We start from the raw sequence: 17,960 nt of genomic DNA, 5'->3' as shown, positions 1-17,960 counted from the left end.
CTACACCAACTAGTGGTGGGATATCTGAAGTTGGCTTGTAACCTGAATTTTAGCTTGCAACTCAAAGTAAAAAATCAACTGAGAGATGGCTCATGTCTCAAAAAATTCCTTAGTTGGGACACTTGTAAGTCAAGGTACCACTGTGTATATAAATTTTTTACCTTTTACTCATTTCAGTCACTAGACTGTGGCCATGCTGGAGCACCACCTTGTAGGAATTTAGTCAAATGAATTGACCCAAGTACTTTTCTTTAAAGCCTGATACTCATTCTACTGGTCTCTTCTGCTAAGCTGTTTAGTTACAGGGACATAAACACACCTTCACCAGTTCTCAAGCTAAGATGGGACAGGGGGAAAATATACACAAACACACACACATATATATATATATAAAACAGATTTCTTTCAGTTTCCATCTACCAAATCCACTCACAAGGCTTTCGTTGAGCTGAGGCTATAATAGAAGACTTGTTTGCAACATTTTAACAGCATAGCAGAAAAATATCATTAGATTCTTGTCTGTTTGATATACAGAGGCTTCTGACTATATTGCATCCCATTGGACATTCTCCAGTAATCCAAGTATAAAGCATTTCTCTACTGGCAGAGAAAACACTATCACTAACTCATTAAATAATTTTAAAATGGATTTGAACATTTTACATGATGGAAGAAGCAGTACTGTTGACTAGTGTGTGCAGGATACATTCCTCCAATGATACTATCAAAGCTTATATCAGACTTGCCTTTCACAGAGGCACTTTGCATTTTTCATCTCCATTGTTTATTGTCCATACAAAATAGAATGGAACTGATAATCCAGCAATTATTTTGTGAAGGGAACAAATTAGCACATGAAAAAGGCTGGAAGTATTTAACTAAGAGACTGATTAAGTCAATTCGCTTAATAAAAACCTGGCTGATTGAAAAGATTTATAATATTACTATTCTAGCAGAAACGTACTTTACTGATACTTGGTTTTCGAAAAGTTTTTCATCATGTGTGACATGGAATGTGGTTTATTACAAGAAAATATAAAATTAGCTTACCAATAGTAAATGCAATAAAAATAGTACAAAAAGTTTAGTTTTCATTAAAAATTTTATCATGTAACTGATTTAAAACAAGTTCATGCCTGCTGGCAGTGTATTCGTTCACCAAAACTTTTCAATCTTTATAGAAAATACGATAGAATCCCATGAATTTCTTGGAGTAAATATTGACATAGGATAAGGGGAGAGTTATCTCCGCTTCACTACTGATATTAATTGAAATAAGTGTTGAAAAAAAAAAAGGCCAAATAATTAACTGATTAAAACAATTTCCACTTCAATTGCAAAATAACAGATCAAACCAGCTGGACTGAAGAAACCTCAGAGACGTTAACAAAATTAAACCTGTATAACTTACAGAAATGTGCTACTGTCGACTTTCCTCACAACTCTTTTTAAGATGTAATGAAATTTTCCAGACAAATATTTTTCGATGGTATAGATTACGATTATGTTGGGGAAAAGTTGCATAGAAAGAATTTTGGTGGAGATTCATTTAACTCCCCGTCCCCTGTCATTTTCCATATTTTGCTCAGGAAAGAAATGTTGACAGGTGAGTACAAAGTTAACACTTTAATTATTGAATAGATATTTGCAGGCAAATTTGTTGAGGAAAAAAAAAATCAAACACTGAAGGAAGGATAAATGGAAATTTGCCTCCCACTTTTGTTTTTTTGTTTTTTAATTTTACCAATTCCACTCTTAGAAAAAAACATTAAAACCAATATGCCTACAATTTTTGGTAAATAATCTAAACCATCTAAAATTTTCTTGAAACTCCACCAATCAAAAAACTTTGGTTAATGTTTACAATATTACCCGGAAACAAACAAAAAAAATAGTGCAACGGGTGTAAAAGAATGTGTAGGAAGTGAATATGAAAACAAAAATGCGCGGAAAGCAACGGGCGGGGGGAGGACTTCGGAAAATTCACAGGATCCGAGTTATTCCCTTGTAACTTTAAGGAAAATGGATATCTTTTAATGAAATTGTATAATATAATATACACACACACGTACCTTTCAAACGGCATGCATTACGGATACCTTGTGTCGCAAACCCCGTATTTTTGTTCGGAAAAAGGGTGGAGGAAGAAACCGGATTTATTGGAAATGTTCTTTTTTTTCTTTTTTGTTTTGCGATGAATGAATTACAGTGACCTAATATGCCACAATATTTTTTTAGAACTTTTTCTAACATAATTGTAATCTACACCATACCATCTGAAATGTATGTCTGAAAATTTTGATTATTGTATTTCACAGAAAGTTAAGTGGAAACAAAGCCGATGGGGTGCAACACTTCTGTAGTTCATACTACTACTACATTGTTTTTGAAAATTCAAGGTTTTACATTTTTTTTAAACGATAATAGTAATTTCACGAGAACTCTGGGTACGAATGATGGATGCAAGATGCTGAAAACGAGAATATTATACATAAACTGAAGATCGAAGTAATGAGAGTAATAAGAACGAAATAGTTGAAAATACTGTAAACGACATTTACTCTTCAGTCAGTTATTTTGTATAACGGAAAATAAAGTTGGTCTGGTAAGCCCACATCCTAGCTCTAACATGATCAACAACAATCCTTTAATAAAAGAAGTACATGAAGACAACATGAAAATAATAGTGGTCATAAAGTACGAGATCGGTTGATGACCAGAGAAAAAGGAAGTTGTGTTTCTTGCTATACACTTTATGGATTTTCTCTGAGTGAGACACTTTTCTCACCACTTCCCTTCCCTAGAAACAGGAAGAAAAGTGGTATAATTATAACCAAAAATAACAGTAAGAGGAAATGTAAAAACCTGAAAGTAAACAAGCCGGGCTTGATACAGACATTGAAGTAACTCATGCCTCATAGTTCCTTCCAGTCTTTATCTCAAATTCTGTATAAGTCTTAATAATTAAAATATAATAATTTCTCATAAAATTATTTTATCAGAAATAACTTCAAGTAAACAGACTGAGAGGACTTAACAACGGGATGAATATGCTGAATATGCTTTGCTTTTACTGAAGAGCGCTAAAATGACCCATCTTCTCTCTCTCCCTGAAAGAAGAGTTATTATTAAACAGTGACGATTTCTTGTTCGAAATAAATTTAAAATGATTAATTTTCCTTCTGCACTTACTGACGAAGAAGAGTTTCTGAAACAAAAATATGCAAAACTTCGAAAGAAGGTTAGTTATTATGTGACTACGAATATTCTGTATCTTTTGTGACTGAATGTTTATAAAATTATAAGAAAGACTGTCTAATATTCGTTAAATCTAAAATAAACTTTAAAATGTATGTATTTAATAATCATTGTGAATATATATTTATTGGCATGATATTTGTTATTGTCTTCGACAAATTCATGCTCTTCTTGTTAAACCGTATCACTTTATTAAGATTAATCATTTTAATTGGTAGAGATTGCGGAATCTGAAACACTACATGGCTCAATTATTGAACAAAAAAATTAATTTCAACTATACAATACTCTATATTACCGATACGTTGAAATTATAAAGTGAAATGTCAAATAATTTGAGTCTCATGTTTCAATATCAATAGATGATTACTCTTTACGAACCAGTTCTTAAGGATGTCTCGGGACTTCTATCTTACATGCTAGTTGTTTGTCAGTCTCCATGTGGACGTAACAATTAACCTACTTTTTCACTTGCCAACTGTGCTGTGTTTTTCTTTCTACGGAGACTACATTTAATGTCTGTGATTGTTTTATATGCTAGACTTTATTAAATGTTCCTATCCTACTCATACTTCAGCAGTTCTGATGTTAAAGTATTATTAACGTATGTAGCAGACACAACACTTGGATTACAGAGGCCACAGACATAGTAATAGACAGATGGAGCCTCAATAGAAAACACGAATGGAACAATAAAACCCACCACACTATGCAACAAGACGACTAAAGAAAGAATGGGAGAAAAAGTCAGACATAGTTGTTGGCACTCCGTCGCTTACGACATCGAGGGTTCCAGTTGATCCGATCAACGGAACAGCCTGCTCGTGAAATTAACGTGCAAGTGGCTGAGCACTCCACAGACACGTGTACCCTTAACGTAGTTCTCGGGGATATTCAGCGTGACACAGTGTGACAATTCTGACCTTTTTAATTACAGGCACAACAGAAATAGAAAGTAAGAGAAAGTTGTGGTGGAAGAGTACAGCAGGGTTCGCCACCATCCCCTGCCGGAGCCTCGTGGAGGTTTAGATGTTTTCGCTCAATAAACACTCACAACGCCCAATCTGGGAATCGAAACCGCGAGTCCGCTGCCCTAACCACTCGGCCATTGCGCCTGCACCAGTGAGGCATAGATACAAACGACATAATACATTTTTCCAGTTGCAAAAATCAGTTGCTCCAAATTAGTGAAAATGTGCTAAATAGTAACAGGGAAATGGCATTTTTGCCTCTATACATAGAGTAGATGATGGAATGTTTAAAGTCTTGTTTATGCTGTTACATTTTGTACTTTTGCGTCGATGTCACCAGGAACAAAACCTATTACATATAGAGAGCTGTTGTATAATACATTTGTTTTTATTCTATACAGAAAAAAGCTTTGCAGGCCATGAGGATTGCCAAACCAGAAAGCCAAACTGTTAACACTCCACCTGTAAAACGACGTAAGTTAGCATTAAAAACTATTTTACATTTACAGCATATTTGGGCTAAATTTGATGATTCTTTGTCTCCTTTGTGCAGGAACAGCTTGATATATTGGTGCATAGTCAATGGCATTAGAGAGCATAAACATTAAGTTTGTAGTTGACAAAAAGTTAGCTGACATGGAGGACTTGAAGCCATCTGAATATTGGAAGAAAGTTACCTGTATCGTAATGATTCACTCTAGGTATCAAAATGTTGACATCATGACTGCTGCTCAATGTTCCATGAACACTTAATGGCTGTAGGACATGATATGGACGTCATGAAAACCTAGTTCTCCAAAACAGAGATGGCCTTTGGTTGTGTCTCCAGTGAAGGTGATGTCATGCAATCTTTGAACAGGGCCTTACACTCAATTAAGAATGTGAAACTGCTGGAGACTGTGGTTAAACCCTGGCTGGAGAGGGTTTCTGCTAGTAGGCCATATGTGTGTGGCAGCAGGATTCAGCTTCTTGCCATATCTCTGGAAAGAATCAGAATTTCTATGACTTCATCAGCCCCAATTTCTGGCCTCTTAATTCCCCAACTGTAATCTCATGGATTATTATGTGTAGTGTGCTGTTGAGAAAGACACCAACAACACTACCTGCAGCACTAAGGCCAAGCTAGTGACCAAGGTGAAGGAGATGCTCAAAAATCTTCCCAGGGACACAGGAACATGTGCACCAGGTTCTGAGGGCTGTCTTGTGGCTGTGGTGGAAGCTGAGGGTGGCTTCTTTGAGTAAACCAGCCAGAGTCTAGTTGATTAAAAAATTTTTTTTTAGATACTTTAATTTTTGGATGGGATGTTGTGCTTTCTTTTCCTTTACTGCAAAATGTCAAATTTAGCCTGAACACTGTATTTTCTCATATTATCAAAAGTGGGATAGCTTTGTTAAAACAATAATAATATTTAGATGTTCGATGAATTTGTTGTGAAGTAAAAGGGATTGGTTTGTTTGTTTCATAAACTGTAACTAGTCGCTACCTTTACCAGAAAACCCATACTTCAACTATGAATATTAACAGTATTCAAACACTGAAAAAAACTTCATTTCCCTATTCATTTTGGGAAAATTTTATAAAGAGAAAAATGTAATAAGTTATTTTTTCTCAGGAATAGTCTCTGGAGTTAAATTTTATTTTATATTCTGACAAATTCTCAAAGCTGGACATGCACACACACACACACACACACACACACACACACACACACATGCATACACATACATGCATGCACACACACTCATTGTTTTTTTTTCTAAAAATTGCTTTATAGCTGGCTGAAGCAAAAAATATCTTTTGAATTCTTTTATTCTTTTACTTGTTTCAGTCATTTGACTGCAGCCATGACTCCAGGACTTATTCTTTGTAAGCCTAGTACTTATTCTATCAGTCTCCTTTGCCGAACTGCTAAGTTACGGGGATGTAAACACACCATCAGCTGTCAAGCGATGTCGGTGGGGATAAACACACACACACACACACACACACACACACACACACACACACACATATATATATGACAGGCTTCTTTCAGTTTCCGTCTACCAAATCCACTCACAAGGCTCTGGTCGGCCTGAGGCTATAGTAGAAGACACTTGCTCAAGGTGCCATGCAGTGGGATTGAACCTGGAACCATGTGGTTGGTAAGCAAGCTACTTAGCACACAGCCACTCCTGTACCTACATTGGAAATGTTTTGATAAATATCTTACTATCACAGTTCAATTGTTGCAATTCTATATATCTTACTAGTACTTACTTAAGTTTATTTTTATCAGTTTGTGTTTTGTAAGAAACAAACTCTTCTGTTGAATAAATTTCCATATTCATTACTGATTTACTATGTACAACAGATGAAAGGTAAGCTTTTGGTGAGCTAAATTCACTATTGCTAGAATGTTTATTTCATTTTATTGGCATTGTTAAATCCCTTGGAAGGTCTATGAATGTTTCAGGTCATATTTCTCTGAGTGAAGTAAATCACCATTACCATAAAACTTTCAGCATATAAAGTCAAACAATAGACTCTTTAGTGTATATGCATTAGATGAATAAAATTTTGATTAATTGATTTTAGAATAACTATTGTTTAATTTCATTATGTATTTTCAGCTTCAGAATCTTCTGCTGATGCCTTGGAACATGCTAAAAGACTTTTAAAATCTGGTGTAAGAGAAATTATTATTGCGTGTTTTCAACTTAATTAGGTCATTTCTGCTAGTAGTACTGCTATCACTTTCATTGTATGCTTTCAAATATACAAGACTCTCCAGTTGTCTTTTTTTTTTCTCACAATGTGTATCAACCTTACCTTATTAAAACATATGACTGTTCCATCCTCAGAACATTTCAGACCTTATATTTAACATTTCAAAAATGCTAGATATAGTTGTGAGCAATCACTTCTTTTCTCATTTTAAGTCTCTTAAAGACTTTACTGAAAGCATTGATTGGGCTTGAGCCATTTCTTATTTCTTGAATTGAATGTTTCCTGTCAGATTGCTGCTCAACTGTAACGTGGATTGATAGCCTTTCACCAGCCTGTATTTTATTAACATTGAACCTCAAGGTTCAGTTATGATACAATCTGGTCGCTGTTACCTCTAACCATATACACTTTTATGCAGAGGATGCCACCATTAACCTTCAATATTTTTCTGAATACCCTAGATTTAGGGGAACTTTTTATAATAGAGTTAATGCCCCTAGAACTTGAACATTTTGTACAGGTAAAGGGTAAAGACCACCTTTGGTCATAAATGACTATGGGATTGCACCTAGAAAGTTCCCCTTTGAGGCACAAGTCCAGGCATGGTTGTTTATGGAAGACTAGCAGTCACCCATGCATACCAGCCTTCCCTCTGCATGCCACTTATGTCATCCAAGGGAAAGGGAAAGGCAAAGGCTGATACAGCTTGGTACTAGTAATGTTGCAACTCGTTTCTACAGCTGAGTAAACTGGAGCAACGTGAAATAAAGTGTCTTGCTCAAGAACACAACATACAGCCTTGTCTTGGAGTTGAACTCACTACCTCATGATTGTAAGCCTGACACTAACCACTGAGCCATGCATTTTCACAATATTTTGTAAAGAGCAAATATATGGACATGTTAAAACTTCAAAATCCTAAATATTGCAAACTGGTTGAATGAGTCAACTTGCACCATAGGAATGTGATTTTGTTGGTTAAGCACATTAGCCCTCTCTGAAGTCATTTTTCTTGGTAATCCTGGTGTTCACAAAGCTTCTTTGTTGTCCCACTTCCCTTGCACTGACACTGCTGGAACTGAAACCAAATGTTTTAGCATTTTAAAAGCTTCACAACAGATGATATCATCAAGAGTGTTTTGAGTGTGTTGTTGCTGCTGCTTATCACACTCAAAACCCTCTTGATCTATTTTTTTAACTTCAAAGCTTTTACCAAAATATTTCTGTTGAAATGTATTGGATTATCCACCCTTTGCCTAATCATGGCACTTTGACTTCACTCACAACTCATCTGAAACAGCTAAGGTGACCAAAGCTATTCTTTTATGTCTCTTCCTTCACATCCATCACACAACTAAAACCTATACCCTGAATATAGGCTTTAGTTTAATTACATCTGTATAAGGTGAAGTACTCTTCCTCCAACATGTCTCTACCAGGCACTTTTTATCCACCTTGATTCCTTTGTGTATTGAACAATCTACAAGCTCTTCCATCTAAATTGCAGCTAGCCCTTCATTTCTCTTCATCATCTTCCTTTGACCAACTTATAGTTGGTTGGAACTCTACTGACAATCCCTTTCCACACCACATGGTCCTGCATTGCTATGTTCAGATCTCTAATATCCAGCCCTGAGTCCCAAGATATAGTATTTGGAAATGTCAGTTTCCTGGAGAAAACACTTCCAGAGGGATGCCATAGGAGCAGGGATGAGATAACCTCTTTCTCTGCTTGATGACAGTGGTCAGCAAATTGTAGCCATTTCTGCTTTAGCTTGAGGAATATTGGTATCAGATTTCCATAGATGTTAATAAGTGTTGGGTGTGATCTCCAACTGATGTTCTGTATCTTTCTGAGCAGGTTGGTATATGTTCCATCTAGTTGTTTTTCTAAGAGAGCCGATAAGGTCCAGGTATCTGATCCATAGAAGAGGACTGGCTCAGTCAGTGTTCTAAATATTTTAACTTTTAAAGTGGGTGGAAGGCTTGAGTGTCAGATCTTATCAAATCTGTTACATGCATCTCAAGCAAGAGCTTGGAAAGCTCATTTCCCTTAGCAAGAGGATTTGTACCAATTTTATAGAATACTCTTACCTACCACTACTCAATGAAAACTTATCAGTACTCTTGCAGAAAAATCTCCCACATTTACTCTCTTTACTCTTTTACTTGTTTCAGTCATTTGACTGCGGCCATACTGGAGTACTGCCTTTAGTCGAAGAAATCGACCCCAGGACTTATTCTTTGTAAGCCTAGTACTTATTCTATCGGTCTCTTTTGCCGAACCGCTAAGTGACTGGGACGTAAACACACCAGCATCAGTTGTGAAGTGATGTTGGGGGACAAACACAGACACACAAACATACATATACATTTATATATATATGACGCGTAATCACAGAGGTGTGAGTTCGAGTCCCACAGTTAACCACCTACACGTTTTTCTGCAAAATAGGGGTAGTTTATCCTGTTCAGGCTATATTATTAGCATTATCCTGCATTTGAGAATTTAAAATCACTTTAACTTTCTAAGACATCTCAACGCTTCTAAAGCAAACTTCGTTTGTCGTAATTTGAATTTATATATATATATATATATACATATATATATACGACGGGCTTCTTTCAGTTTCCATCTACCAAATCCACTCACAAGGCTTTGGTCGGCCCGAAGCTATAGTAGAAGACACTTGCCCAAGGTGCCACACAGTGGGACTGAACCTGGAACCATGTGGTTGGTAGTCAAGCTACTTACCACGCAGCCACTCCTGCGCCTATACTCTCCACTTCTTAGTGCAGACACTCATCAAGACTCCTACAAAATTTTGTTCTCCACTCCAGCCATACTTATGTACACATACACACCAGTGGCTTCAAACCAGTTAGTTCCTCTGTGTATCGCCATTTTTTCAATTACCCTCAAACATTATATTCCAGAATTAGACCTTCATTAATCTTTCTCTTTACAAGGACCCATTCATACTAAAGTGTCTCCTGATGACCCTGCCAGCTCCTGACCTATTGCCTTTACTTTCAATATCTCTGAGATAGAAAGGGTCATAACAAGCCTATATCTTTCACCAGCGGTTCCACAACCTTGAGAAATCTGGCAAAAGTAGTATTATACTTGATATCAGCAAGCCATTTAAGTTTGGCATGAGAATCTCTTAGCTAAGCTGCCTACATAATAAGCTCTTTCTGCCTCTCATGTTTTGCATTAAAAGCTTCATATCATTACCACTGCAGCATGTGCTGATGAGTCTTTCTCTCTGGTATACACTATCAACGTTCACGTGCTTAGGTATATCGTTAACAATATTCACTTCTCTGCAGATAATGTGCTCATCACTCCTCACTAGCCTTCTACACGCACAGAAGTCATCCTCATGCAACCTAGACCCTACCTCCATTAACAGGAGATACCTCAATAATTTTCTAAAGGAACCTGAGTCTTGTCTTTTTCAACAGTAAACAGTAACAATTACATATCAAAGGTTATCTTGTTCGTCGTCCTCTGCATATTGTTCAACTCTAGTGCCTTGGAAACTTCCTTTTAACATCCTTAGAGTGCTACGAATGCTACACCTGCCAATTATCAATGGTCTCTCTCTTAAATTCAATGTAGAAATGAATCACACCCTGTTGATTATCCATCCTTTTTTAAAGACATAAAACACTTCATTCCTGGCTCTGGCTCTCTAAAATGTTCAAGTGAGACCAACAATGGAATATAGCTTCCACATGTGGAATGATGATGCTTCTTCATATGCTAACAACAGCTGGATAGCTTTCTTTGGACTGCATCCAAAAGAAGTTATCCAGCTGATTGAACAAGGACTCATCAACCCACTACAATCTCTATCTTACAGACATGCTGTCTGTAATTGTTCTAATTTGCAAAAGTTATTTATTTATGTTAGCGTAGGAAAGTGTATAAGAAAGAGTAAGCAAAAATGAAAACAAATGCAAAACCCTAAACGAGAATATTTTTTAATGATATTCTGTCAAAAACCAATTACAAATTTGATATTATCTTTTTTTTGTAGGCAATTAAGTTAAACAATGAAAACAAAGACAAACAAAGTTTTAAACGTTCAAAAAACTTTGAAAAAAAGCTCAAGGTAAGTAAAGTTCACTTGTATTTATTTTTTTGTTGTTTTTATTTTGTAATTTGAGTCCAGAAACTTGGTGAATGATTATCTGAGTACTGACATTCATTTGTTCTGATTTTACATTTAACTCATTTTACCTTGGCAATTTCATGGTCCATTCAAAATAATTGTTGCTTATTATTTTTCTATTTATATGTCAATCCAATGACAAAGGCAAAATATAGTAAATAGTTTTTATTCAAATATTTTTGGTGTCAAAAATAATCCATTAAATCTCAAAGCTATGAGATAATGTATGGTTGATTCTAAACAATGGGAATAAATAAGCATTAGATTTGACTGAGTGGAGGCGCAATAGCCCAGTGGTTAGGGCAGCGGACTCGCGGTTTCAATTCCCAGACCGGGCGTTGTAAGTGTTTATTGAGCAAAAAACACCTAAAGCTCCACGAGGCTCCGGCAGGGGATGGTGGCGAACCCTGCTGTACTCTTTCACCACAATTTTCTCTTACTCTTTCTTCCTGTTTCTGTTGTACCTGTAATTCAAAGGGTCAGCCTTGTCACGCTGAATCTCCCCCGAGAACTACGTTAAGGGTACACGTGTCTGTGGAGTGCTCAGCCACTTGCATGTTAATTTCACAAGCAGGCTGTTCCATTGATTGGATCAACTGGAACCCTCGACGTCGTAAGCGACAGAGTGCCAACAACAACAGATTTGACTGAGTAATTTGAATACTGCAGGGTCAAAAGGAAGCAAGGCAATCAACATTTATTGCATGCAAAATTAGGAAGTAATTGTTACATATCTTGACTTATACTATTTTAAATGTCTAACACACATTGGTTTTCTTTTTATGTCCTGTACCTTACCATTACCATCTCTTTCCCATCAGATAGTGTAATACCACAAGGCAGCGATTTCAATAGCTATCTTCAAGGTACTTCAGAGTAGCTATTTTGTTGGAACGCTATACTAACTCAATACTGACTACCTTTGACTTCATACTTGAGCTATCTAAGCAGGTGACTGAAACCATCCTTCGAGATATATATATGTCCACACTCTCTATAGGAGTAAAATCCAACCTTGGTAATAAATATCAGATTGGAGCCTGGTGTAGCCATCTGGTTCACCAATCCTCAGTCAAATTGTCCAACCCATGCAAGCATGGAAAGCGGACGTTAAACGATGATGATGATGAAATAGAAATATTTCTGTGTGAAAGGTTTCTATTACTTATAGTATACAAATCAATTGTTTTTACCAGAGAATTTTGCATAAAAATGAGAATGAATATACTCGAGATTTGGCTGAGTTGCTGCATCAGCACACAGACTTTAAAATGAAAATTTATTTCAGTTTTAGTTAAGTTTCAAATTACCTTAATTTTAGGGATGGATTGTCACTTAACAGATACTGCAAAATCTTGTAACCTACATGAAAATCATTCATTCAATAATTCTTTCAAAATATTCTGTCAGTATTTATCAAATAATTATAAAATATTACTAAATACCCTAATTTTTAAAAAACTTATCTAGGATCCTGACAAAACACCAAGTACTGTTGGCTTTCAACCATTTTCTGCTACACATCCTGATAGTCAAGAGAAAGAAGAAGAAAAAGAAGTGAGTCACATTTCAAAACAATGTTCTATTGTATGTAATCTTGCAGCCAGCAAAAGCAAAATATACATGAAGTACAGAAACATTAGTTTTCTCTTCAAATTCTTTTATAGATCACCTGTTGTATAATAGTAAGAAATAAACTGTTTCTATAAAATTCGATATTGTTTAGTATGTTATTCTGTGTTAGTCTGAGATCAGTTATTTGACTGAACATAACAAATATGCCATCTTATAGCTTCTTTGGGAGCATAGGATGACGTCCATGTTAATCTTGTTTGAACTTCATTGCTCTAGGTATTGTTGACTTTGTATTATGAAAACTTTAATCTCTTAAACATATTAAGAAATTTGAATCAAGTGATTACTTAAACATTCTCTTGTTGCTTCTCAGAATTGTATATCACTATTCTAAAAGTTGAAAAACAAGTTATTAAACCCTACTATTGTTTGTGTATTACATTTCATGCCAAGTTAGGGTATAAACATTATTTCAATTGTTCTGACTTCAGATCCCACTCTGGTCAGCTCTGATTCTCATTTATCAGTAGTCAATGAAATAAAATACCAGTAAATTTGTTGTGGTCAATTTAATTGACCTCCTCCAAACACACACATTTTACCCATATTAGAAGTTAATATAAAAAAAAATGAATTTAACAAAGATTTTTACTTTTTAATTTTCACTAACTTCAGCACTGTAATAGCATCTTTAAAAAATGCTTCTTTATCTACATTCCTCCAGGTTGTAAAACCTCGACGAAAAGGACTTTCTGAAAGTTTTGTAATGGAAGGTGGCATGAGAGACACAAGTTAGTATATTCTCATTTTATAATTGAATTTGGTTTTATCTTTTGTGTGCTGTTTAAATGATTATGTAGGCTAAATTGAAAGCACCAGCTTTTTAATTTAGCATGGTTTGTGTGTAAAATTCACATGATTTAGGGATTTTGAACATGAGGAACTCTTGTCAGATGTTTGAATTGATATCTTATTAACTCTGTTTGATAAAGACATCATCTCACATTGAAAAAGCTGGGCTCTACCAAGCTTGCCAAAAATAGTTATAATTGCAACATTATTTTGCTATAAGACATTTAGACTGTATTTTGTGCTGAGAACCTTTTGTAACAAAAGTGCTAGCCAGTATATAAACTTCATACAGACACAAATGTCTAACATTTGCTATCATAATCCTACTTTCAGTGCTAAACTTATTTCCTCTTTTTCTTTTTCAGGGTATGATCGTGATAGAGAAGAACGATCGGATAACCCAAGGAAAGGTAACACAATATATGTTTATGGTCACAAAGTTACAGAAGAATTGCTGCGGAAGGCATTTGAAAATATTGGTCCTATTGTAAATGTAACGATGGAACTAGAAAGAAAGTAGGTTTTTGAATACTCTTAATCTTAATTTGTTGTATTCACATTCTAAATCGAAAATACATTAAAGAACATAATTTCCCAGGTTTACAAACATTTATGTAATATTGAAATCATAAAATACTAAGTTATTGACTTACTGTTCATTACATCTAGTTTATAGTATTGTATAGATAACTGTATTTGGTCTATTCTGAGACAACAGTATCATTGACACTAGATGAAATATTGCTTGGCTTTAATAAACGGATTTAGACCAAAAAATATGATCTTAGTACTCATGCAAACGATTACATTTGCAAACACAGCCCTTTCATATCAAATTTGAACAACTTTACTCTTAGAAATCTGTTTAAGAAAAAAATCGTAAAATACATAAATGAACTAATATAATTAAATATTTGCCCACACCTACTAAATATATCATTTTATGTCAATAAACATTTGATGTAGCAGCTTATGCTTGGCATAACCCAAACTGCACTTCATCTTGGCTATTTCTCTTCCTAATCAATTGTGATATAACTCTTTCAGTAATTTTCGTAACCTGGTTCAACTTAGTGCTTTTTTAAATTCCCTCTCTTATGCATATTTGCTGTTATAGCAGTTAATGATGATGACACCACTATGCTAATCATTGTGTGGAGGCGCAATGGCCCAGTGGTTAGGGCAGCGAACTCGCGGTTTCAATTCCCAGACCGGGCATTGTGAGTGTTTATTGAGCAAAAACACCTAAAGCTCCACGAGGCTCTGGCAGAGGATGGTGGCGAACCCTGCTGTACTCATCCACCACAACTTTCTCTCACTCTTCCTTCCTGTTTCTGTTGTGCCTGTATTTCAAAGGGTCAGCCTTGTCACACAGTGTCACGCTGAATATCTCCGAGAACTACGTTAAGGGTAGACCTGTCTGTGGAGTGCTCAGCCATTTGCACGTTAATTTCACGAGCAGGCTGTTCTGTTGATCGGATCAACTGGAACCCTCGACATCGTAAGCGATGGAGTGCCAACAACAACAAAGCTAATCATTGTGTATGACACCTTCCTATACTGAGTGACATTCAATTGTTCACCTGCCTTCCTTGTTGCCATGTACTTTACAGCTAGTCTCTCTGTTGAGTTTACTTGGAGTTGGTTTCTTTTCTCTCCCATGCATTCTAATTATTCATCATCCTCTCATAATAGCAATTCTATACTTCCCTTTATTCTATCATATGTAAGGATAGGTTCATTGCTACCATTCCTTACATGTTTCTCTCAACATCTTGATTTTTCTCTAGCAGCTTCAATGTAGGACACCTCAGTGGCAGACATTTTACTTCTTTCCCTTTGGGAAAGCAGTTAAGTAAGAGGTCTTTTCATGATGAACATTTATATATATATGCATGAGAAAGCGAAAGCGAAACCGTCAATGGCACCTGTGCCCAGCATCGCCTTCCTGGCACTTGTGTCAGATGGCACATGTAAAGACATTCAAGCGAGATCGTTGCCAGTGCCGCTGAACTGGCTCCTATGCAGGTGGCACGTAAAATACACCATTTTGAGCCTGACTGGCCTTCGTGCCGGTGGCACGTAAAAACACCCACTACACTCTCAGAGTGGTTGGCGTTAGGAAGGGCATCCAGTTGTAGAAACTCTGTCAAATCAGATTGGAGCTTGGTGTAGCCATCTGGTTTCACCAATCCTCAGTCAAATCGTCCAACCCATGCTAGCATGGAAAGCGGACGTTAAATGACGATGATGATATATATATATATATTCATTTCTTTTTATTGATACCCACCATCTCTTGCTCATTTTTCTGCATGTGTGCAAAATAATGATTTTCCTAAATATCTTTTCAGTCATCAATTATTTCTTTCTTTGCACACATTAAATTTCTTATTTACTTTTATAATTATTAACATTTTTGCTTTCACAACATTTCAAAAAGAATATCTATTTTCCATCACTAATTTGTCAGTCAATCAGTATAATCTTATTTATTCATGTGAAATTGCCAAAACAATGTAAAATGGGTAATGCACAAAACTGAAATTACTTCAAGTATTTTGAACCAGACAATCAATAAGAAGAATTACAAAGGCTTGTGCAAAGGAATCTTCAGGAAAAACGCTTACGAGTCATCCTTCACACATTCTTGTGTTGTTGTTGTTGGCACTCTATCGCGGGTTCCAGTTGATCCGATCAACGGAACAGCCTGCTCGTGAAATTAACGTGCAAGTGGTTGAGCACTCCACAGACACGTGTACCCTTAACGTAGTTCTCGGGGATATTCAGCATGACACAGTGTGACAGGGCTGACCCTTTGAATTACAGGCACAACAGAAACAGGAAGTAAGAGTGAGAGAAAGTTGTGGTGAAAGAGTACAGCAGGGTTCGCCACCATCCCCTGCCGGAACCTCGTGGAGCTTTAGGTGTTTTCATTCAATAAACACTCACAACGCCTGGTCTGTGAATCGAAACCTCAAGTCCACTGCCCTAACCACTGGGCCATTGCGCCTCCACTCACACATGCACACACCAACAAAAGAAACACCACAATATAGCTCACATGTGAAGATTGAGAGATCAAAACACTGACTACAGCATTAAGTGGAGGGTTCTCAAAACAGCAAAGCCATATATAAATGCCTTGAGGAAATGTAGTTTTACATACCCTGTTTAAAACGAGTTCTGATAAATATCTAAATACAACAAAGGAGATATTCACCTGGTGTATCATGCAAATAAATTCATCATGTCTTACTGGAAAATACCACCACATAGATCTGGCTGGGCATGTCATACATTTTATATTTTTTTACAATACTTGTACTAACACTCCTATAAACTTTCATCTCACAATTTTCTTCCAGTTGTGCTTGAACATACACCAGCACACTTCCGATATGAACCTTCATAAATACTCCATCTTATTAAAAAATATTACAGACACTATCAAGAAGTAACTTCAACTTTTTTAATAATCCAGTGGACTCAACCTCAATCTCTGTAGATCTGAGTTAGCATGCCTACTACAATACTTACTTTTATTTGCGGCTACTGTTTTCTCATGCATTATCACTGGCCATTATGAGGTATGTAGTGAGACAGCCAGATGATTGCAATAAGCAGAGATGTTCTAATTTTATATCAAATCAACCAAATATCTTCAGGAAACTTAAATTGCTTTTCAAAACTTTTAAGTTACTGTATATAAGACACATACACAAATATGTTTATTTTGTCTAATTTTTATTTTTTATTTTGGTAGTTGTGGTTTTGTTACTTTTGAAAAAGTTGAATTTGCTGAGCAAGCTATTGCTATGGTATGTATATACTAATTTTAAATAATGTTTGTGGGAGGTATTTTTAAATAAAATAGAAACATAGATTGTAAACAAATTAAAACCTTATGACATTGACTGCAATGTGATTTTTAGATTATTTATGAATGTTTATTTCATGAGTAATGGATAAATAACACTCATCCCAATTTTCTTTGCTATTGTATTCAGGTAAATGGCTGTATGATATCCGATGTTCAGTTAAAAGTATCTATGGCAAGGCGACAACCTTCTTTTAATCAACCTCAGGAGCAAGCTTCATCACAATCACCATCATGGGGAACAATAGGTAAACTTTTAATGTCAAAATATATATTCATTTATCGACAAAATTCAGTCAAATGGCTGATGAAATGCTTTGCAGTATTGGTTACTTCCCTTTACACTTTCTTCAAATTCTGCTGGCATCATCTTAGCTTATCATCTTCCTGGAGTTTATACTCTTTTACTTGTTTCAGTCATTTGACTTTGGCCATGCTGGAGCACCGCCTTTAGTCGAGCAAATCGACCCCAGGACTTATTCTTTGGAGGCCTAGTACTTATTCTATCGGTTTGTTTTGCTGAACCGCTAAGT

General features: G+C 35.9%; 1 protein-coding gene across 2 annotated transcripts in view; it reads left to right on the top strand.

Annotated features, from left to right (window-relative positions):
- The first annotated feature begins 1,110 nt into the window (after positions 1 to 1,110).
- The window catches only part of LOC106876999 (negative elongation factor E), a 19,927-nt gene continuing 3,077 nt past the window's right edge, over positions 1,111 to 17,960 (top strand). The window contains exons 1-9 of one of the 2 annotated variants that reach the window (XM_052977582.2): positions 1,111 to 1,606; positions 4,631 to 4,703; positions 6,843 to 6,898; positions 10,986 to 11,060; positions 12,591 to 12,677; positions 13,420 to 13,486; positions 13,913 to 14,063; positions 17,314 to 17,368; positions 17,558 to 17,675. In XM_052977582.2, coding sequence (XP_052833542.1) covers positions 4,649 to 4,703; positions 6,843 to 6,898; positions 10,986 to 11,060; positions 12,591 to 12,677; positions 13,420 to 13,486; positions 13,913 to 14,063; positions 17,314 to 17,368; positions 17,558 to 17,675 — 664 coding nt within the window. In that variant the 5' untranslated portion in view covers positions 1,111 to 1,606; positions 4,631 to 4,648. Of the gene's footprint in view, positions 3,242 to 4,630; positions 4,704 to 6,842; positions 6,899 to 10,985; positions 11,061 to 12,590; positions 12,678 to 13,419; positions 13,487 to 13,912; positions 14,064 to 17,313; positions 17,369 to 17,557; positions 17,676 to 17,960 lie in introns of both variants that reach the window. The other variant, XM_014925779.3, reaches the window with a different exon arrangement.

Source organism: Octopus bimaculoides, chromosome 2, assembly GCF_046866305.1.
Source record: "Octopus bimaculoides isolate indiv1 chromosome 2, ASM4686630v1, whole genome shotgun sequence".
In the NCBI taxonomy this organism is placed as follows: domain Eukaryota; kingdom Metazoa; phylum Mollusca; class Cephalopoda; order Octopoda; family Octopodidae; genus Octopus; species Octopus bimaculoides.
Note: the sequence above shows the minus strand (reverse complement) of the source record. Positions and strands in the feature narration are given on the sequence as shown.